The sequence below is a fragment of the Verticillium dahliae genome, genomic scaffold (assembly GCF_000150675.1).
Source record: "Verticillium dahliae VdLs.17 supercont1.33 genomic scaffold, whole genome shotgun sequence".
Taxonomy (NCBI): domain Eukaryota; kingdom Fungi; phylum Ascomycota; class Sordariomycetes; order Glomerellales; family Plectosphaerellaceae; genus Verticillium; species Verticillium dahliae.
In genome coordinates, this window is record NW_009276965.1 from 112687 (window position 1) to 132590 (window position 19904).

Consider the following 19904-nt stretch of genomic DNA (forward strand, 5'->3'; position numbering starts at 1 on the left):
CCTCGAGGCGAGACTTGCCGTCGAACCTTGATCCAGCGAAGCGACCGAATTTCTTCCCTTGGCTTGTCTTGTCTCGTCGAGTAGCGATTGCTAATTGAAAGTCGTCGATATGGTGCGCCCGATGACGGGTAGCGTTGCCGTAGTCCTCGCCTTGTGTTTGGGCATGTGCAGCGCGCAAAATGATGCCGGAGACAACGAGCTTGGCCTCGCTGCTGTGCCTTCCAATGCAGACTTCTTGCGCAGGGCCACCACGCGAGCAACTCAGATCGGCGACTATGTCTATCTCGATGGCGGTGAGGTCTCGCAACTCATCGACGGCAAACCCCCTGGCGAGGACCGCCCGTCCAACGCAAGTAAGTGCGCCATCTTTTCAGTCGACGTGATGGCCATGAAACTTACTCGATTATCCCTCAGTGAACCGTACTCTCTCTATCGACATGTCGAAGTCATGGAAGCCCTCAGACGTCACGATCAATGAGATTCGCAAGACGTCTCCCAACACGAACAGACAGGCCTTGTTCACCGACAAGTCCACCGGCTCATTCTACATCTGGGGCGGCCACATGTCTTGGGGTGCCCCGGTGACGAAGAAGGAACTCTGGCGATTCACCGCAGACAGCTCCGGTGGAGGGGGCTGGACGACGCGGATCCCGGCCAACCCAGACTCGTTCAGTGAACTCAGGCGCACGGAGGGTGGTGCCTTTTGCAACACACCAGACTCGGCCTTCCACTTTGGTGGCGTGGCGACCCGCGCAACCGACGTCAACTATTCCGGCCCCGCGCCCGGCTTCATCCACATCAACTTTACGACACAGGCGTGGACCAACTACACCGAGGGGCCTTGGTCGGCCTTCAGGACCATCTATGCTGCGTCTGCCGAGTACGTCCCGACCTTTGGGCCCAATGGGCTCATCATGCTGCTCGGCGGAGAGACACGCGAACTCGGCGGCAGTAGCGGGAACCGTGGCTTGCTTGACTTTAGGAACTTGACCTTTATGGACCCAGTCACAAGGGACTTCCATTCCCAGCAGACAACTGGCAATGCGCCGTCGGGGCGGATCTTTCACTGTAGTGTCGGCGTCGAGGGAAAGAACGGGACATATGAGATGTGAGTGCCGCGAGGTCATGAGTGCCATCATGGACCCAACACTGACGTGAAGCGGATTTGTCTTCGGCGGCCGCAACCAGCGCGATAACCAGGCGTATGACGACGCCTACGTCCTGACTCTGCCCGGCTTCCACTGGGAAAAGGTCGATTATGAGTCGAAGAGTCCTCGCAGCGGACACGCCTGTCTCGTCGTCGGCAAACGCCAGATGCTCAGCATCGGCGGAGTCAACCACGAACCTGGCATGCCCGACCTGTGGCTAGACCGTGACCCGTGGCCACAGGGCCTTGGTGTCTTTGACATAACGGAGCTGAAATGGACGAATGAGTATGACGCCGATGCCGAGGATTATGATTCACCCGAGGTCATCAAGTCGTGGTACGCTGATGGGTATGTTTGCCTCTCTCCTGCGTGAGGATCGTCAGCCACTAACCTAAGCAGCGGACTTGATGAGGTTCAGTGGACGTCCGGCGTTGCGGCCCTGTTCCAACAGGGGGACGACGGCGGCGGCGGCGGCGGTGGTGGTGGTGACGGCAGCGGAAACGGCACTGATCCTGGGTCTGATAACTCAAGCTCAGCCCCTGTTGGTGCCATCGCCGGCGGTGTCGTGGGCGGCGTAGCGGCTGTGGCGATCGCCGGTCTTCTCTTCTGGTTCCTCCGCCGCCGGTCGCGTCAGCGAGCTGCTGCCGGCGTTACTGGAGGCAGCGAGGCTGGGGTCAGCCATCCGTCGCCGAGCAAAGCCTCCTACATGCCAGTTTCGCCGTCGGTCATGGCAGCGTCAGAACTGGACCAGACTCACCGGGTTGAGATGCACGACTCATCACCAAAACCAGAGCTGGCGGCTCCGCAGCAACTTGCGGTCGAGCTAGATGGGACAGGCGTAGGCGAGCAGGCGCCAAGACACAGGTAATGAAGCCGTCAAGGCGGAGGTTGCATGCTGCTTGGGATCCATCTATCCAGGTGGGAGCCACTCGGTCGGTTGTTGGGTTGGTCGTGGTGCGAAATAGATTTCATTTCTCGGTCGTATAAAGGCGGCTTATACTCTTGATACACTTGTATGACTATCAACAATGATTAATCTTTTCGGAGACAGCGATTTCAGTAGGTGAAGTATCCTGGTGCTGTGGAATTAGCATCCAGGTAGGTACAGTCGTGCGACAATAAAAACGACGGATTTCCGACTTCACACCAAAACACGTAGTTTTCTAACCTCTATTACTTATTCTATAGAACACTATAAATAATGAATTTAATAATGCTCATAGAACTTTACTAACGCTATAGCTTCTATTACTTCGATTACTAATATCTATTTAATTTACTTTATTATAGTACTTTAAAAGTTAAATCAGTATTTCTCATAACAAAAATCCGTCGTTCTTTTTGTCTCCCCACTGTAGCAATGGTAGGTACCTGTAGTCAGGCAAGGAGCTCCATCCGCTCCTTCTACATGGTATACGTACAGTGCACAGCCACGCCGCACCCGCCAGCAGCTGGCAGAGGCAGCCCAGATGGGAGGGATCCCGGAAGAATCTCGGGTAGCTGCTCTCACAAGTCAGCCTGCCCTGGTGTAACGTGTTAAACGTGGCGGACTTTTAGGAGGCATCCTGGAAAGCTATCGCGACGCGGTGCTTCAAGAAGACAGAACCTCAACCCAATCTTCACTACCTTCCCATCGCCCGACTACCTTCAAGCACCACCTCTTCTTATTGCGAAAATGGACAACATGGAGCCGGAGCCTTCCCCCTTCGCCGCCGTCAGTGCGCAAGGCACCAAGATCCAGAGGGTACGCCCCTTCTTCCATTTCCCCCTGGTCGCGAGCGCCCCCCGATATTGCCGTCGTGCGCAATGCGCACCTCAGCCTCAGATCGACGAACACGATCGCTAACCTCACAACTCAACAGCAATACCAAGCACTACTCGACCAGTCGACCCCTCACGTGCTCTACCGCTGGGTTGGTACCGGCGTCTGCCTCGTCGCTTTCTTCCTGCGCATTCTTCTCGCCCAAGGCTGGTACATTGTGGCCTACGCTCTCGGCATCTATCTTCTCAACCTCTTCCTCGCCTTCCTGCAGCCAAAGTTCGACCCCTCAAATGAGGCCATCGACAACGAGATGGAGGACGGCTCCGTCGGCACCCTTCCCACGAAGCAGGACGAGGAGTTCCGCCCCTTCATCCGCCGCCTGCCCGAGTTCAAGTTTTGGTACTGGGCTACCCGCGCCATCTGCATCGGCTTCGTGTGCAGCTGGTTCGAGGTCTTCAACGTTCCCGTCTTCTGGCCCGTTCTGGTCATGTACTGGTTCATGCTGTTCATCCTGACGAGTAAGTGGGCTCTTCAGCCTCGTGGTGCCCCCCCCCTGCCGCGCCACAAGGTGAACCTAGCTAACTCTGTCTCCAGTGCGCAAGCAAATTCAGCACATGATCAAGTACCGATACGTCCCCTTTACGTTTGGCAAGAAGAACTACCGCAAGAGCAGCACGTAGAGCACTGGGTAGAACGTGCAATCCGGAGATCATGCTCGAGTAAGAGCACGAGCTCGATGACGATGTAGTGTGTTCTTTAACTATGTACAACACTCGGATAGACGGATACGACGCGGAAAGAATGAGACACGCGCTCTTTCCCCTCCCCCCCTTGGTATTTGGGCGAGTCGATATACATGTATGACTAGACGCTCAGTCAAAGTCCGTGGTTCGAGGGGACGAAACGGACGAACGAGGGAGGAATGAGTTGATGATCTGCCGACAGTCATATTACTCTTTGACTTGATTGGCATAACAGGCGTGTTCACTGATGACAAGGTGATATGTTCTCACGCTTCCTAGCTCCTGTGTCGCAACAGACAGGGCTGAGAGCCTCGAGGCCATGATCAGCCGACACAGAAATGAATAAAAATGCCTAGATAATGGCCAATTCCTTCAAAATCCACTGTGGGTTATTGACGCATATTGTATAATATAAATGTGCCGTAGGAGGCAGGCGGACGGCAGCTTTCATTGCTGGTCGCGGCTTTGAGAGAAAACGGGCACTTGGACCTCGAATCTGGACCCACTTATCCACGAAGTTGAGCTTCACGTCGTCGGAGCACCAATGTTTCTTACTACACCAACTCGCAACCTACGCCAACCACGCCAACCGCTCCCTCCAACCATTGTCACCCGTTCTCGCCGCTCAGACTCCAGGCGCACAGCCCGAATAACAAGGCATCAGGTCTGAACCTCCGAAATGTCGTCCTCTGCGCCTCGCAGCGGCGAGCGCAACATCCACCAAGATTTCATCGCGAGAATCAGATATTCCAATGCGCTGCCCCCGCCGCCGAATCCCCCCAAGCTCCTCGACATACCCAACACTGGCCTCGCCAGCGGCCAATACACGAACCCGAGCTTTGCGTCGCGACTTGTGAGGGAACAACCGCTGAACATCGAGGCTGATGCCGAGCTCGGCATGCCCCTTGACCTCGTGGGCATGCCTGGCATTTTCGACGGAGACGAAAGCTGTCAGTAGCATGCCGCGGTTGAACTTAACAAATATTTCCCTTTAACACCATCTCTAGCCATTCAAGCATCATCCACTCAGCCGCATGTCCATCCCCACGATCGAGCACTTCTCCGACCGCTATCTACGCTGGGCAGGTCCAAGGGCGGCGACACGTCTGTCTCCTTCCTTCGCCGTACCGAATACATCTCCTCTGTCGCCTCCAAGCGAGGACCGTCATCATCCAGTGCCTTCTTGAAACCCAAGATTAAGAGACCTGAGAAGCGAGTCGCGCAGGAAGTTGATATTGGATCGCCTGCCGCCATCCGTCGCAAGATTGAAAAGTCCTTTGAAGCGGCTCAGCGTTACGCGAAGGAGCCGCGTTCCCTCCAGCATCCATCGAAGAAGCCTGGCCTGTCAGTCGTTGAATCGTACCCATTCTTGCCTGATCTTGACGCCTTCCCCGACCTCGGTGCGTACGTCACAATCAAGCTGCAAACCAACCCCGTCTCCACCGACAAGACGTACGATGATCGTCTGCTCAGCGCCATCCTGCAGCCCATTGCAAAGACGGCCGAAGAGGAGGAGGCCTTCACGGCCGCATTGGAGGACCACAACCGCGACCCGGAAAACTTCCCTCGCCCCTCCAACCTTCTCGACTACCACTTCTTCCTGCCGATCAGCCAGCAGACCGGCGAGCGCTTTCGCTCCGCCTTTGACATTGACAACCCGGAGCGCGACTCGCCTGAGCTCTACACCCACAGCTCGAGCACCCTCGGCGGCCCCTGCTTCCGCTTCACGCGCCTGCGCTCCTACGAGACGACAAAGGAAACCGAGATTGCCGCCGCCGATAAGTACACTGATGAACTCGTTGTCAATTTTAACGACCAGGAGGGCCCCGTCAGTGAGGGGTCCGACGTCGTCCGCCAGCGCGCTGCCTACTTTTATCCCGTCATCCAGCGCGCCACCATCCGGCCCCAGCGCGCAAAGAACATTCTTCGCTCGCAGAGTCAGATCGAGGACGACAGGGAGGTCACAACTCACATGGACGTGGCCCTCGAAGATCCCGACGCCTCGTTTGCCGAATTGGCGGCCAAGTACAAGGCTAACCCCTACCTTGGCCACGCCGAGGCGACGGAGGACCCCAACGCCGAGGACGGGGACGAGACTGTCGGTGGCAGGAGCAGGCGAGACGATGCCGATGATGACATGGCGGAGTCGCGCGCGCGCGCGAGCCGTTCCCCATCGGAGCAGGACGGTGACGCTGAGGGCGAGGAAGACTGATGAGCGATTGGCATGGGGTCTCTTGGGTGTGCAGAGGTGATCAGGTTGCGAGATGCGTGCACAATTGTAAAAAAGGGCATGTGAATGTTCAGGTTGGGTTTGGCTGCCTTGCACGAGACGCTTTGAGCCTGATTCAGTTAGTATTCATATCGTCGAGATGCCTAAAAGTTTCATCCACATGAAAAGTCGAAACAGCCGTGAAATTCATTGCTCCGTCAAAAGGGCATCTGGTCTCAGAGGACTCATGATAGAAGAATTGTACAGCCTCAACATAGCGTCCCGTGCTCTACAGCAGAAGATGCCTGATATCCTGATAATACAATAGACCGAACTCCGAGCGTAAACATATGCAGTCCTTCCCATACTATAAATTCGCAAGCATGTACGCGTTCGGTCAGAAGATGGAGGATCTGCAAGCCTCAATTGCTCACAGCATCCATGTCAAAGCCGATTGCCTCCCTGTTGTCGTCGATCACGCGAGCGTACCTAGCGACCGAGTTAGCATCAATGCCGGCGACATCCCACAAGTTTCATATCGCTAAGGGGTACTCACTCCAACAGCATCCTGAAGAACCACACCTCCATGTCCTCTTTCCTGAGCACCTTCCCAGCCCACTCGGTGCTCGCCTTGGCCAGCCTCTCCGCCTCCTTGATGCCGGCCTCCTCCTCGCGGAAGAAGCGGATGCTCTCGAGCCACTCATCTCCCTGGAGGCTGAGCGGGATGTAGTGTGCCCACGGTTTGATCCATTCAAAGTGCCACTCGCGGAAGATGGCATACTTGAACGTCAGGCTCTTGGACCGCAAAAAGGCGTAAAACCGTCCCGAGAAGGCGTTGCCGTCAATGTCGAGCAGATACTTGTAGGCCCACGCGTCCGTCTGCTCGGCGTGCTCCTGGACCTTGAAGAACTCGTGCTGCGCGTCGCAGTCGCCAGGGTCGCACTGTCCGACGTAGCTAAAGGCCACGTCAACGACGTCCTGGTAGTCACCGCGGGCGACCTGGCGGACCTCCCACTGTGGCGTGTTCGGCGTGGTTGGCGGCGTCTTCGGGTCGGCGCCGGGGGCCGGCTCGTTGGCGACGTCGACGAGGATCTGGGCACGCGCCTTGCTGTTGATGCGCTGGACGAAACGCTGGCGGTGCTGGCGCCGCCAGCCCCCCTCGCGGCTGTAGCCGCCCGTGGTCGAGCCGCGCCAGTAGAGCTGGTCCTTCTTTTTGGCCCATGGCGCGTCGACCTTGTCGTCGTACTCGACCTTTTCGTACCAGTACCACGGGGACGGATAAAGGATGTCCTGATAAGAAGAGATCTTTGACTGCGAGAAGATAGGAAAGAGGTCGTGGGCAATATTATACGCGTTTGGGGCGTCAAAGAATCCATAGGTGGTGGCCAATGACGGCGAGAGACAGATATCGGAGAGAGCGGTGATGTTGTACACGAAACCCAGTTCCGTGACGCCAAATTTTGATGCATCATCATGGTTGCCCTCGTCCTCGAGAGAACGGGCGGGGCTGTCTGCAGGACAGGACATGCGGGATGTGGTCCACACCGGCTGATGTGCATATACATTGAAGCGCGTAGTCTTGACCTCGTTAATGCCGTCGCCACGACCGACCTCCCTGGGCTTGGGAGAGAACTTGTTCTTGAGCCATTTCGCGGCATTGGCCTTGGGCATGTTGACGTTTTTGGCGATGTTGATGAGGCGTGCAAGATCCTCGTGGGGCAGCACCACACGTGGCTCGTCATGGATATTGAATGCGAGGTCCATGCTGGGCAGGTACTGGATGAACTTTGAAACCATACCAGCGGTCGCCTCGCGCTGCCAGGTGTGCGCACCCTGGACATGGGTGACTTGATGATCGCGGATCAGCATCATGACGAGCTGGTTGTCGTGGCCCAGCGCTTCCTTTGCCCTCGAACGAATTGTTTTCGGCTTGAGACCCCAGAATGGCGTGATCATCTCGTTGATCATGTCGAACTCGTCCACAAGCTGGACACCGTTGGCTTTCGCGAACTCGAACCACTTGTCGAAGTGTGGTGGCGGCGGCAGGTTATTGCGACGCTTGTACTCTTCTACAGCCTGCTGCAAAGTCTTGGACTGTCGTGCTTTGAGCTTCTCCATTTCGCGTTCGGCTTCGGATATGAGCTGGAGAACCGGGTGGACAGCTTTGTCGGGGAGCGCCTTGGGACGCATCTCCGGCGGCGTCCTGCGATATCTGCGGGGACCATCTTCGGACGGGAACGTTGCTCGATCCCTTGCCTTTCTGGCACGGGCTTCTTCGGCGGCTGCCCTTTTGGCCGGTATGCGAATCAAGGACCAGGCACAGAGGGTCAAGAAGACGATGAGGCCGAGGACAGTGAGCTGGCGTCTTCGGCGCATGGTGGCCAAGCTTCGAGGTCGCTGGTCTTGATTCTGGATGTATCCGCTCGAGGAGTCGTAGAAGGGTGGCCAGACAGGTGCTCCCGGTGTCGTTACACTGGTGCAGGTCGACTGAGTTTGATTCTGGATCTCATCGGAGCATTTGTTTCGTTGCAAGGTGGGATGCAGGCTACTTGGTGCGGACCGAGTCGAGGCCAAGGTGGTACCTCAATTTCAGAAGGCCCAGATAAGATGCGTGGTCGTGTCTCCTGAGATGTTGGCACGCCAAGGTTCAAGCCTAGGGATCTGCATTAAATTGAGCTCCATTGGCCAGCAGGTCACTTGAGCGAGCACTCCACCCCTCTCATCCCCAAAACCACAAATCCAGTGCCCATGCTTGCCATGGTAGAGCTTCCAAGACGCACCACAGACTGGCAACGGCTGCGAGGAAAGACCACGGTTGTTTGTGTTTGAAGTGCCTGAATTGAACTACACAACTGATCCGCGTTATTTTTCTTTGGGGAGGGAGGGGTTTCCGCAGATGTAGCCACTGGCGAGTGCTCTATGGCATCCGCATTTGTACACGCACCATCAGACTCATTCACCATTTGACATTCATAGGTACAACGGAGCACGTAGTATCGGATCATTCGCGCGGGTTGATTGCAGTGTGCTCAATATGCAACTAGCTTGAGAGCTTCAAGTGGTATCGTATCGGCCAAAACTGGCAAACCCCCCTAACGCCGCGTGATGCAGACCCAAGTCCAGAACCCTTCCGTCCGTACTTTTTTTTTTCATAACCCATTCCCTCGGCCCTTTTCTCTAGTAGAAGAAACCGATGATCTTGCCGGCAACGTGCTTGCGACGGGCCTCCTCGTGGTCCATGATACCAGCGGAGGTGGTCAGGATGACATAGCCGAACTGACGGGCGGGCAGCAGCTTGACGACCCACTTCTCGAGGTCGGCGAGACGGACGTTGTAGCGGGGGGAGATGACACCGCACTTGTTGAGGCGGCCGTTGAGCTGGACAACGATCTTGCCGGAGCGGTGGTCATCGACCTCCTCGAACTCGCCGATGTAGCCTTGAAGGACAAGAGTTAGTGATTTGTAGCAGAAGATTAAACCTTGTACGTCAGGAGATAAAATCAGAGAAGGTGTAAGATCTCTGCCAAAAGTTGATATATCGGCAGTTTATAGGGGCTGGGCCGTGGGGATTTGAAACCGTAGCCCTAGTTATCAAGCCGAATGGGATTTACACCATCTCTGATTTTGCCCTCCGGAACCACGAGGGTGCGACTGATACTCTAACGAGAGAGAGCAACAGGACATAAGAGAGAACTTACCGTGCTTCTGCATGACCTGGAGGAACTTGACAATGACCTTGGAAGAAGGACGGATGAGGACCTGGCGCTTGCCGGCCTTCTCGGCGTTGTTCATGCTCTTGAGAGCATCGTGAAGAACGGAGGTGCGGACCATCTTGACGGTTGTCGGGGGTGGAGATTCTCAAGTCGAGGAAGTGGAAATGAGGTATCTACCAAAGGAGGATTGGAGGTTAGCCTTCGAGGCTCGTGAGCAGGGAGAGTGCCCTCCAAGGCGCGCATGATGCATGTCGCAAGGAGGGTTCTGCCGCTCAGTGCTGAAGAGGAGAAGCGTATCAGAGGTCATCATCGTCCCGTTGCGGCGTGCTTCCAAGTCGGGTGGCCTCGAGGCTTGCTGCGATGCAAGCGCTTTCGCACTGCATTTGCGCGCACATCACTCCTTGTCGGTTTCGCTCGCTATGGTCGACTCCTCTGATTGCTTTCCTCTGCCATCGTGAAAAGGCATGTGCCGTCCTGCTTCAATCAAGTGCCCCAGGCGGGCCAGGTTGGTAATACATACCTCGCAAAGGTTCCGTAGAAGGTTGTAGAGTAGGAAAGACGGAAGAAGTTGGGTGGAGAGGGGGAAAAAGTCAAGACAGAGTCGAAGAGGGCCGAGCTTCGCGAAATGGTGTCGCACACCGCCCAAATTCGGTGCGCCTTGAAAATAATCGAAAAATTGCCCTAGATCCACCTCGTGCACCAATCAGCACTCGTGACGGCTGGCAAACAAACCTCAGCGTGCACTGTCATCCACTCCCACCTTTCCGCCTCAGTCGCGAATTGACAAAAGTCAGAGGTCACCTGTAACCCTACTACTACATAACCACATACACCAACTACAACACTCTTCGAGGATCGCACCGACTGCCACTTGCACCGAAAATCAGCCAAGATGGTAAGTTTTGCTGAATACCCCTGGTATTGTGCGGGAGAAGATAGCATGCGCGGGGTATCGTGAAGACCCGGCAATGCCGCCAAACACCCTCCCTGGTACAAGAAGACGGGTGGGCAACCTGCTTGCCGCGCTCTCGCCTGGAAGCACCCCGTGCATCGACCATCAAACCACACAATATTCCCAAGGAGCCATGACTAACGGCGCTCTGTCGCATCACAGTCGGACGTAGAAGAGAACAACGCCCCCGAGGTCGCCGATGAGGTCGAGGTATCCGCCGAGAGCGGCTCCAAGGGCCAGATGTCTGTCCTGGATGCCCTCAAGGGTGTCCTCAAGCTCTCCCTGATGCACGACGGCCTTGCCCGTGGTCTCCGTGAGGCTTCCAAGGCCCTCGACCGTCGCCAGGCCCACATGTGCGTCCTGAACGAGGCCTGCGAGGAGGAGGCTTACAAGAAGCTCGTCATCGCCCTTTGCTCTGAGCACAAGATCCCCCTGATCAAGGTTCCCGACGGCAAGCAGCTCGGCGAGTGGGCCGGTCTCTGTACGTTTTTCACACATCTACTAGTACCAGCTATGGACATGAACTAATGCCATATTCAGGCGTTCTCGACCGTGAGGGTAACGCGCGCAAGGTCGTCAACTGCTCTTGCGTCGTCGTCAAGGACTGGGGTGAGGAGTCGCAGGAGCGCTCCATCCTCCTCAACTACTTCCAGACCGAGCAGTAAACAGATCGCCGGGCTTAGATGGGCGTCAAAGGCAGGAAGGGTATAGAGGCAGTGTGGATGTGGCATTCATCCGGCATTGCGACGATTTGGGTTGTACTCTAGCTTTTTTCAGCTGGCGTTGCACATCATGACGGTTACCTGGGTAGGGCTACGTATGGAAGACAAAAAGACAAAAAATGCCCGTCAGGGCGCACCTCACTCGGGCATCTCGCCAGCATAGTGTGTTCGCATGTGTCTCGCAACTCAATTCGCAGAAGACTATAATGTCTTCTTGAGCACCCGTTTGACTCGCAGCTACCCGTGGTTCTCACCTGTATATCATGCAACGACACTTTTTGACTCGTGAGTCACAACCAAGCCAAACGTAGAACCCCTTATCGCTACTTGAAGCTATCAGAGGCGTGTCACAAGGCGTGTCACAACACTCTTTTGGAATTACAAAACAGCATGGGCATGAGCCTCGTATACACCGCATAACGTGCCAAACACCAAAGATACACGGAGCGTATGTATGAGGGCTCATGTATGATGAGGAATGCCATTCCCATGTTGAGAATACCAAACTCTCACTTCCTCCCCTCGACCTAATAACACTCATTGTTAGCAAACAGTCTCCAGAGGTGACAACTCATGGCCCACTCCCCAAACAAAGAGCAACGATGCAACTCACCATGATGATATGATACCCAAATCCTGTCTTGGCTTCTCCCCACTTGGGACTGCCCGTTGAGCTCGCCTCGAGCCCAAAAGCTACCTCTTCGAACGCCGGATCCAGGCTTCCCCGGCTCTTCCAACCCAAAGAGCCTCCCTGACGTGCCTTGTCCTCGGAAAATTCTCTTGCTACATCGTCAAACTTGGCTCCGTCACGGATTTTCGCCAATGCTTCCTCCTTCTTTCCGTGTTTCTCGCACTGGCATGTTGTTAGTATCGTGTCTGTGAGGACTAGCGAGGCACGACGAAGGCCTGAAGTACTAGGTGCGGGTGCGTTGTACCAGAATGTGCCGGACGTTAATGGACTGCGCGCCCTTGACCTTGCTGGCGTCCTTCGTGTCAGAGCCCTTGCCGGCCTTTTTATCGCCGGCGGGCTTCTTGTCGTTCTTCCCCATCTTTGTAGATTCAGTTCAGAATTACTGATGCACAGGTGGGGGAGTGGTGGGTTGACGTTTTCCATGATTGCTTTACAAGACGGCTTTCGGCTTACATAAGGCAGACCGCAAGGTTTCTCATGGTCTTTTGAACCACACAATAGGTACCTCGATTAAAGATTTCCAGGAGAGAATAGTGGGATATGGGCGCAAACTCAGCAAAGCTGAATATCTTTGAGTTAAGACGATGGTCTTCGAGCATCGCGCTACTCGGAGTATCCGATGCGGGATGGTGCCTACAAGCGTTCGTGTCGTCTCAAGCATTAAGATCCATCCCTGACCGAAGTCTCAGGAGGCGCAGGCATCAACCATAGCATGAGAATCGCGAAATGAGGTTCTGTCAGTATCACTAAGAGGAACAAGGCCCTCAAAAGTATCACCAGCCACGGTGCCGGCGCAAGCTTTCACGTCATCGTCAAGACACATTTCATCGTCACGAGCTTATGAGACAGATTCATCATGCATCAAGTCGTGTTTGGGGCCAGCGGGCTGCTGGTCGAGTGTTCGTTCATTTCCCTTTTTTCCATTGCTGACCATTTGGTGTCTATGGGCAGCTGACCGAAGACCATTGAGACCGGGTCCGTCCGTCCTCATGAAGATGTAGGCTGCAATACCCGGGTTTTCCCATACACCGCCCGAAAATGCAAAGCAGAAACCGTCCACCAGACATCGTCTTTCGCTTAAACCTCCGCAATCTCCCTCAGGCGACGCAGCGTGGAGCGCATGGCCGCGGCGGCAGGAGTGCTGTGGAGGGCATGTTAGTATGCGGGTTGATGAGCGAGGGGGCATCATGTCCGTGACAACGTACGCAACGACGTAGGCACCGCCGGCACTGGAGAGATGTTAGCAATGGACCTTGCAACGAATCGAAGTTGGAGAGTTACATACACAGTCTTCCTGCAGGAGTGGCAGTTCCAGATACCGGTGGAGTGACGCTTGACGGTAGGCTTGCCGCAGAAGGTGCAGGTGTACTTGGCGTGCTGGGAGATTTCCATCTTCTTCACCTGCTTACGCAGGGAGGCACCGTACCTGGTACCGTACTTTCCGGTCACGCCGACCTTCTATGGTGGGGGTCAGCTTGTGGTCTCAAGGGGCTCCCGTCCGTCGTGATCCGATGCTCGAGTCCGTTCCAAGTATTCAAGTGTCGAATCGAAAGTGCTCCCGTGAGCAGAGAGCCGTCGGTCGGAGAGATCTTCACTACCATTGTCTTCACGACAGTAGACAGCAAAGTCGGGTAATGTTATGCTTTTGGACCCGAATGCGGAGATCATGCCCGAGGCATATGTTGTATAACGGCTTCCAGTTTTAGGAGAGGTTGGTAGATAATATTGAATCGCAGGTCCGGGAAGCCACAAAGGGCGTTCTTCTCAGTGACAAGCCGAGATCTCCGGCATTTCCTTTCAGCTAGGTAGTCGGCATGTTTCTCGACGTTGCTCCAGGTTGGTCGCGGTCCGGGTCGGGTCAGATTCCCAATTCGACATTGAATACTTGGATGAGGGGTACGGTTTTCCGAGAGCATACGATAATCGACGGCGGACGAGCGTGCCTATGGTAAGTGAAGAGTCCGACGAACCTTAGTGCGCTTGGCCATTGTGAATGATGTTGGAGGGGGTAGTCGGTAGGGAGTTGTCGACGATGGGTGGTTGATTGAAGAAGGGTGCGTCGGGCGCGGTTCACATACGAAAAGAATTTTGCCCGTCGATGCGGTTTCTGTGGTAGGGCTTGTTGTGCGGAGCCAGATGTGCGTGGTCCGAGCTTTCTATCTTATCGGTTAGCGAGCTGACGTGACCCGGGGAATGACCAACAACTGGCGCCAGTTGGCCTCACTCGAGATGCTTTACACCGTCTTGGCCCCATTTCGAGATTGCCCTTCTCATCAATGCAGCGTTTGGGAGGCTTTTCCAACCGAGAGGCGATGTCCCAGGGATTGCTAGGGCCTTGAGGATCAAGCTCACCAAAGGTCGATTTGGATTTCATGACTCAATAATTGAGTGAAACACAGTGCATCATCAGTGGCATGATCTGGTCACTTCACTGAAATGGCATGACTGTCAAGCGATGAAATGACCACTGTTGTGTAGACAAGACAGATGTTTTGTCCAGGCAGTTCTGCTCCTGTGTTCGTGAGCAAATAAACTTCCTCAAAAGGAGACCGGTCCATATGGCCTTCGGAGAATGACATGTCGAGAGGTACGGATACAGGCTTTGAAGGAAGACGGTGTAGAACTACTTATTCCAAGGATAAGTAGGTCCTCGCCCCATTTGGCCCCCCTCTGTTTGGCAGCTGGCGACACAAACATTCAGGACTTTACTTTACAGCTGTCGAGCCAATCTCCCCGCGTAAGATCACTCCGACCCGCAATATCGATCATGACATTCAAGAAACATGGCCGGAAGTACGATGTGGTCGTCTTTGGCGCAACAGGTGTGGCCATAGTGGACTGGCCTCTCATAAAGACTGATTTCGCTGACATGACGACTCGCAGGCTACACCGGTCAATTTGCAGCCGAGCACATAGCAACCCATCTTCCCTCCAACCTGAGATGGGCTGTCGCTGGCCGTTCTGAATTCAAGCTCCAGACGGTCGTTGCGGACTGTGAAAAGCTGAACCCTGACAGAGTCCAACCAGGTGCGTGCACCATGGTGCTAGGATTTTGACGTCTGACCCGTCTCACTTCCCGCATGACACTGGGAGGCACACGCTTACATGCATCACAGAGGTTGAGATCTGCAATCTCAACGACCGAGACTTGCAAGAACTTGCAAAGAAGACATTTGTTCTCATCTCAGCCGTCGGCCCTTATGGAAAATATGGCGAGCATGCGTTCAAGGCTTGTGCTGAGAATGGCACCCACTACTTTGACGTTACGGGCGAGGTGCCCTTTGTCGCTAAGATGATCTCCAAGTATGGCAAGGTCGCTCAGGCCAGCGGCGCCTTGATGTTTCCTGAAGTTGGTCTTGAGTCGGCCCCTCCCGATCTCATGACCTGGGCCATGGCCAAGATTATTCGCGAGAAGCTATCTGCCAAAACGGGCGAGGTCACAGTCGCGATTCACACCCTCGAGTGAGTTTCTCATTGCACACAGCGATCTCCGTTGATACCTACTTACACGTAATAACTCAGTGCCGCCCCTTCTGGAGGTACCTTGGCCACAGTCCTCACTCTGCTTGATAACTTCTCAATGCAAGAAGTGAAGGCATCCTTCAGGCCCTATGCCCTCTCCCCCATCCCAAATCCAACCAGGGCCCCGTCGCGCGATACTATTCTCACGAAGATATTTGGTGCCCGACATGTCCCCGAACTTGGCACCGTAACCACCTCCCTCGCTGGCACCACCGACGCCGCCATCGTGCAGAGATCATGGGGGCTCCACACATCCCTCAACGAGCAAGAATCCTACGGGCCCAACTTTTCATTTAAGGAATACTTCCGGGTGCGGAACCTGTTTCACGGTGTTTTCGTTCACATTGCTCTGTTCCTCGGCATCATCATCTTGGGCACACCACTTCGACACGTTGCTCATAGGTTCGTGTATCAACCCGGACAGGGGCCAGCCAAGGCCGACAGCAAGAAGGACAGAGTCGAGTATCGGGCGACTGCTATCCCTGATGTGACGCCCAAGTCAGACAAGATTGCTTTCAGCCGTCTTTGGTTCGACGGCAGCATGTACGATTGTGAGTTCTCCTATCTTGACGTCTTGGAGGAGGTCTGTGAGTTGACAACATGGCAGTGAGTGGCATGATGATGGCTCAAGGGGCGCTTTCTCTTCTCGAGGATAATTTGAAGCTGCCTGGTGGCGTATATACAGCTTCTTGCCTGGGGCAAAAGTTTGTAGACAGAGTGGGTGACGCGGGGCTGAAAATGGAGGTCAAGTTGATGACGCCCTGAGGGCATGGCTTTCAGCTTCATCTGTAAGCTACTACTTTTCTTGCTTGCTTCCCTAATTTTCTTGTTTCCCTATTTGGCGCGCCTTAGTTCCGAACACTTGTGTCTCGAGATGTTTATGGGAGGGCTGCTGCCGTGGGTGTGAGAGTGCGTTGAATCGCCTGCCAAGGTCGGTGCCTGGTGACCAACAATTAAAGTCGTACGACAACAGGCCCGATCGGGGACTCTTTGGATGATCCGTCGACTGAGCAGCTGACAACCGAGTGCTGTACACAGTCCATGGATGCGGGGAAGCTCTTCGTGTTCACCTGGAGCCCGATTATGTCGTGTCATCCGTCATTGTTATGTATCCTCATAGATTCACTCGGATTTGCAGATTCAGTGGTCTCGATCATTCGTGCCAGCGCGTTGGATCATTGCGTTTACTTGAAATACCCTGCACCACTGACTACAATGACTTCTGTAAAAGAGCAGACCCAGTCCAACGCAACTGAGTCCCCAACTCGTGAGCAACTGCTCGAGCAAATGCGAGCACACGTCGACAAGGTTCAGCGAGAGCATCAAGAATGGGACGCCAAACCAGATACACAGTGGTGGATTCCTGGGATTCACTTCTCGGAAGACATCCAGGTTCGTCTTCGCCCGGCCACTGCACAATGTTAGTGAATGTTGCACAGCCTAAAATGGGCCGGGATGTGATAAGTCGGCAATCGCTCCGGCTTCAGCCCACAGGGCGGCTCCAGTTCCTCCAACCGGCACAGGTCCTCATGAATTGTCCGCCTACTCTGGATCGAGCGGTAAGGGAGATCGTCCAACAGCTGCCGCACCGCTGACATCTCAGCATCAGACACCTGCTCAGTGGCAGGAGGAGCAGGGCTCATCTGCACGTCCATATCCACACATAATATTCCTCCCAAGGCATGCTGTCGGCCTGGCCAGTCAATCGTCCCATAGTTGTCCACTCTCATGTCTTGTGCCTGGATATTGTGCTGCGAAGCTGGGACACTGTCATTGCAGGAACAAATTAATCCCGAGAAGCACGAGAAGTATAACGCGTGTTTCAAGAGGACTTAAGATACTAAATTTGAACGGAGCGTCCTGTATGAGTCTCTAGATGAAGCTAGGACATGCTTGACAGATAATGAAGGATTGCTGAAGAGGTTCGACGAGGTGTTCCGCGATCAGGAGGCTCTTGCGTCGATTCACGAGCACATGGTGGCACAGCAGGCACAGGAAAACGACCGGTAGTGTACCAGACCGCAGTACATGCCGACGCCAGTCTTATATGACCCAAGCCTCGGACCCTTTCATGAAATTCAACAAATTTCATTGAAACCTAAATGTCCAACATGTGTAGAATGTCACTATCGATATTCGCAGACTGCCCCGGTCAGGGTCGGTGTGGGAAAGCGGGGCACGCACATGTGGCCAGCCAAACAACCGGCTCAAGCTCCAGCCCAGTCCCAATGCAGAGAATGACTTCAGACGTCATCCATACTTGTGCTTAGGTGCGTCTGTCCACCTCTCGATTTGTTACGCCGCACGTTCTTATCCCCCGTCTTTGCTCAGCAGCTCTCAACGTCAGACCATCTCCGACGGAGCTTCTGCCCTCCCGCTGTGAGCCGATATCTTGTACGACATGCTTTGAACCCAATTGGTTGATCGTTCTTTTGCTCCCACGCCCCGACGTGCGCCTCTTTTCTCTCTTGTCTCAAAACTACCGTGATACCCCAGCAATTCCTGAGCCAGAGATCAGCATGGACGATCAGACGACCCCAAGTTCCGGCGAAGCCAGCGAGAATACGCCCCTCCTCCCACCTGCCACCTCTCCCACATCGACACGACCAAAGACGGCCCGGAATGTTACATTCCACCAGAATCCTGTGTCCAAGACGATAGAACCAGAACCAGCTCAGCCGCGCCCCCGACACTCCCACTCTTTCCACCTCGCCACTGCCTCCCCGGGCCAGAGCTCGGCCATCTCCTCCATCAACAACAAGCTGCGCAGGAGAAACAGCCATGGCTCCCCTTCCAACACCCTCCCTCTCCCGCTACCGCCCAAGATTGGTCCTCAGCGAAGCACGAAGAACGCACAGAAGCTCAAGCTCCTGCCCAACCCCGAACCCGGCGAGGAGGACGAGGAGAGCGGCCGAGACGTCTACTCCCAGTACACCCGCATCAAGGACCCCACGGCCCGGCGCGACGCGGCACGTCTGGGCAAGGCCGACCGCGAACGCCTGCCGCGGGTCACGGCCTACAGCACGGCGAACAAGTACGAGATGGAGGGCCTCATGCGGTTCATGAAGGGCCGCGGCAAGTCACGGGGCGCCAACCCGAAACTCATCGACGAGTGCCTCTACTCGGCGTACACCTACAGCCACAGCGTCGAGAACAGGCGTGACCGCCGCGTCGGCGCACAGCCGAACCCCGTCCAGGCATACGAGCGGCGCCATTCGACGGGCGACTTTTCCGAAGGTTTCGAGCGGCAGGGCCTCCTCGACCTCGCCGCGCAGGGCCCGCAGGACTCGGGCTTCGAGGAAGGGTTCCTGCACGACGGCGCCCACGACATTGAGGCGCCGATCGAGAACAGCCAGGACTTCGACACGGAGATACACACGCCCGAGGTGTTTCTCTTTGAGTACGGCGTCGTCGTGATATGGGGCATGACGCTCGACCAGGAGAAGCGCTTCCTGAAGGAGATCTCCAAGTTTGAGACGGAGAAGCTGGCGCCGGACGATGTCGAGGCCGAGTTCTTCAACTTTTACTACACGCGGGAGTACCAGGCCCGCATCTACAACGACTTTATCACGCTGCGGGACAAGAACAACTACATGACCAAGCTGGCCATCTCGCACGCGCTCGCGCAGAGCGTCAAGGTAAGAACGTCCTATGGCACACGACTCACATGCCTTCCCCCTCTTGGTGCCTCCTTTTTACCACCCAGACTGACAGCAGCAGACGTCCCTGTTCGAAGAGTTGATCGCCTCAACGGTCGAGACGTGCAAGGACATTCCTACGCAGATTGCCAACACGGGCAAAATCGACCTGAGCCGCAAGCAGATCAACATGCAGATCGGCGAGCTCTTCATCCTGCGCATCAACATCCACCTGAACGGCTCCGTCCTCGACACGCCCGAACTCTTCTGGGTCGAGCCGCAGCTGGAACCCGTCTACCAGGCCGTGCGAAGTTACCTCGAGATGGACCAGCGCGTCGGCCTGCTGACGGAGAGGCTGGACGTCATTGCCGACCTGCTGGCCGTCTTGAAGGGAGAGCTGAGTCACGGCCACGGCGAGAAGCTCGAGTGGATCGGTGAGTTTGCTCCGCGCCCTTCCATTGCAGTTTCGTACCGATCTTGCCTGCGATGGGACATCTGCTGACATGTTTCAGTAATCGTACTGATCGCGGCTGAGATTGTCGTCGCGGCGATCAACATTGTGGTGGATCTGTACGCCGGGGAGTGAGCCCCAACACTGGGGTGCTTAGGATGTGTGTATTCACTTGTGTAGTATTTATCAGGTCGCGTGCGTCGTCTTTTGGGGGACCCTGCGAATGCCTCGGGCAGGAGAGGCGATCTGGGGCAAGGAACCGAACATGGACACAGCACTTGCCGGCGTTCCGCCTAGACGGCATGGGGGGCTGCATTGAAGCCTTCGTAGACAGAAAGGGCGTTTCGAGGCGC

General features: G+C 55.3%; 10 protein-coding genes across 10 annotated transcripts; 6 read left to right on the top strand and 4 right to left on the bottom strand.

The window, feature by feature from the left end:
• Positions 1–121: 121 nt before the first annotated feature.
• VDAG_10221 (kelch repeat protein) lies at positions 122–2016 on the top strand (the record flags this gene model as incomplete). Its single annotated transcript, XM_009659924.1, has 4 exons — positions 122–353; positions 415–1108; positions 1161–1496; positions 1548–2016. The coding sequence occupies 4 exons, from the start codon at positions 122–124 to the stop codon at positions 2014–2016; spliced, it is 1731 nt and encodes a 576-aa protein (XP_009658219.1).
• A 712-nt stretch (positions 2017–2728) lies between these two features.
• Positions 2729–4066, top strand: VDAG_10222 (RER1 protein). Its single transcript, XM_009659925.1, has 3 exons — positions 2729–2892; positions 3011–3428; positions 3505–4066. The coding sequence occupies exons 1-3, from the start codon at positions 2824–2826 to the stop codon at positions 3588–3590; spliced, it is 573 nt and encodes a 190-aa protein (XP_009658220.1). The 5' UTR covers positions 2729–2823; the 3' UTR covers positions 3591–4066.
• Positions 4067–4332: 266 nt separating this feature from the next.
• Positions 4333–5865, top strand: VDAG_10223 (uncharacterized protein; the record flags this gene model as incomplete). Its single annotated transcript, XM_009659926.1, has 2 exons — positions 4333–4603; positions 4661–5865. 2 exons carry the CDS (start codon positions 4333–4335, stop codon positions 5863–5865), a joined length of 1476 nt encoding a protein of 491 aa, XP_009658221.1.
• A 419-nt stretch (positions 5866–6284) lies between these two features.
• Positions 6285–8238, bottom strand: VDAG_10224 (uncharacterized protein; the record flags this gene model as incomplete). Its single annotated transcript, XM_009659927.1, has 2 exons — positions 6285–6351; positions 6419–8238. The coding sequence occupies 2 exons, from the start codon at positions 8236–8238 to the stop codon at positions 6285–6287; spliced, it is 1887 nt and encodes a 628-aa protein (XP_009658222.1).
• Positions 8239–8811: 573 nt separating this feature from the next.
• VDAG_10225 (40S ribosomal protein S22) lies at positions 8812–10149 on the bottom strand. Its single transcript, XM_009659928.1, has 3 exons — positions 10096–10149; positions 9561–9748; positions 8812–9299 (listed from the first exon to the last, which is right to left on the bottom strand). The coding sequence occupies exons 2-3, from the start codon at positions 9691–9693 to the stop codon at positions 9040–9042; spliced, it is 393 nt and encodes a 130-aa protein (XP_009658223.1). The 5' UTR covers positions 9694–9748; positions 10096–10149; the 3' UTR covers positions 8812–9039.
• A 201-nt stretch (positions 10150–10350) lies between these two features.
• VDAG_10226 (40S ribosomal protein S12) lies at positions 10351–11389 on the top strand. Its single transcript, XM_009659929.1, has 3 exons — positions 10351–10470; positions 10690–11008; positions 11068–11389. The coding sequence occupies exons 1-3, from the start codon at positions 10468–10470 to the stop codon at positions 11190–11192; spliced, it is 447 nt and encodes a 148-aa protein (XP_009658224.1). The 5' UTR covers positions 10351–10467; the 3' UTR covers positions 11193–11389.
• Positions 11390–11413: 24 nt separating this feature from the next.
• VDAG_10227 (peptidyl-prolyl cis-trans isomerase PIN4) lies at positions 11414–12313 on the bottom strand. Its single transcript, XM_009659930.1, has 3 exons — positions 12185–12313; positions 11863–12102; positions 11414–11776 (listed from the first exon to the last, which is right to left on the bottom strand). The coding sequence occupies exons 1-3, from the start codon at positions 12296–12298 to the stop codon at positions 11759–11761; spliced, it is 372 nt and encodes a 123-aa protein (XP_009658225.1). The 5' UTR covers positions 12299–12313; the 3' UTR covers positions 11414–11758.
• A 530-nt stretch (positions 12314–12843) lies between these two features.
• VDAG_10228 (60S ribosomal protein L43) lies at positions 12844–14016 on the bottom strand. The gene is made up of 4 exons (XM_009659931.1): positions 13911–14016; positions 13226–13398; positions 13146–13169; positions 12844–13081 (listed from the first exon to the last, which is right to left on the bottom strand). Exons 1-4 carry the CDS (start codon positions 13926–13928, stop codon positions 13018–13020), a joined length of 279 nt encoding a protein of 92 aa, XP_009658226.1. The 5' UTR covers positions 13929–14016; the 3' UTR covers positions 12844–13017.
• Positions 14017–14623: 607 nt separating this feature from the next.
• Positions 14624–16300, top strand: VDAG_10229 (saccharopine dehydrogenase). The gene is made up of 5 exons (XM_009659932.1): positions 14624–14762; positions 14824–14967; positions 15057–15402; positions 15463–16013; positions 16070–16300. Exons 1-5 carry the CDS (start codon positions 14708–14710, stop codon positions 16225–16227), a joined length of 1254 nt encoding a protein of 417 aa, XP_009658227.1. The 5' UTR covers positions 14624–14707; the 3' UTR covers positions 16228–16300.
• Positions 16301–17573: 1273 nt separating this feature from the next.
• On the top strand, positions 17574–19686 carry VDAG_10230 (sporulation protein RMD1; the record flags this gene model as incomplete). The annotated part of the gene is made up of 4 exons (XM_009659933.1): positions 17574–17619; positions 17959–19100; positions 19183–19534; positions 19613–19686. The coding sequence occupies 4 exons, from the start codon at positions 17574–17576 to the stop codon at positions 19684–19686; spliced, it is 1614 nt and encodes a 537-aa protein (XP_009658228.1).
• Between the last annotated feature and the right edge of the window lie 218 nt (positions 19687–19904).

What these genes read in the sequence shown, in the direction of transcription:
- VDAG_10228 (XM_009659931.1), bottom strand. An exon ending in CACTCCTGCAGGAAGACTGT is followed by an intron (nt 13,170 to 13,225) that starts GTATGTAACTCT and finishes ACATCTCTCCAG; the next exon opens with TGCCGGCGGTGCCTACGTCG. An exon ending in GGCGGTGCCTACGTCGTTGC is followed by an intron (nt 13,082 to 13,145) that starts GTACGTTGTCAC and finishes TGCCCTCCACAG; the next exon opens with CACTCCTGCCGCCGCGGCCA.
- VDAG_10229 (XM_009659932.1), top strand. Translation starts at nt 14,708, where the DNA reads ATGACATTCAAGAAACATGGCCGGAAGTACGATGTGGTCGTCTTTGGC. An exon ending in GTCGCGATTCACACCCTCGA is followed by an intron (nt 15,403 to 15,462) that starts GTGAGTTTCTCA and finishes GTAATAACTCAG; the next exon opens with TGCCGCCCCTTCTGGAGGTA. An exon ending in CGACGGCAGCATGTACGATT is followed by an intron (nt 16,014 to 16,069) that starts GTGAGTTCTCCT and finishes ACAACATGGCAG; the next exon opens with TGAGTGGCATGATGATGGCT.
- VDAG_10227 (XM_009659930.1), bottom strand. Translation starts at nt 12,298, where the DNA reads ATGGGGAAGAACGACAAGAAGCCCGCCGGCGATAAAAAGGCCGGCAAG. An exon ending in TTAACGTCCGGCACATTCTG is followed by an intron (nt 12,103 to 12,184) that starts GTACAACGCACC and finishes ACAACATGCCAG; the next exon opens with TGCGAGAAACACGGAAAGAA.
- VDAG_10226 (XM_009659929.1), top strand. An exon ending in CGGCGAGTGGGCCGGTCTCT is followed by an intron (nt 11,009 to 11,067) that starts GTACGTTTTTCA and finishes TGCCATATTCAG; the next exon opens with GCGTTCTCGACCGTGAGGGT.
- VDAG_10222 (XM_009659925.1), top strand. Translation starts at nt 2,824, where the DNA reads ATGGACAACATGGAGCCGGAGCCTTCCCCCTTCGCCGCCGTCAGTGCG. An exon ending in AAGGCACCAAGATCCAGAGG is followed by an intron (nt 2,893 to 3,010) that starts GTACGCCCCTTC and finishes ACAACTCAACAG; the next exon opens with CAATACCAAGCACTACTCGA. An exon ending in CATGCTGTTCATCCTGACGA is followed by an intron (nt 3,429 to 3,504) that starts GTAAGTGGGCTC and finishes CTCTGTCTCCAG; the next exon opens with TGCGCAAGCAAATTCAGCAC.
- VDAG_10225 (XM_009659928.1), bottom strand. Translation starts at nt 9,693, where the DNA reads ATGGTCCGCACCTCCGTTCTTCACGATGCTCTCAAGAGCATGAACAAC. An exon ending in CCAGGTCATGCAGAAGCACG is followed by an intron (nt 9,300 to 9,560) that starts GTAAGTTCTCTC and finishes TTGTCCTTCAAG; the next exon opens with GCTACATCGGCGAGTTCGAG.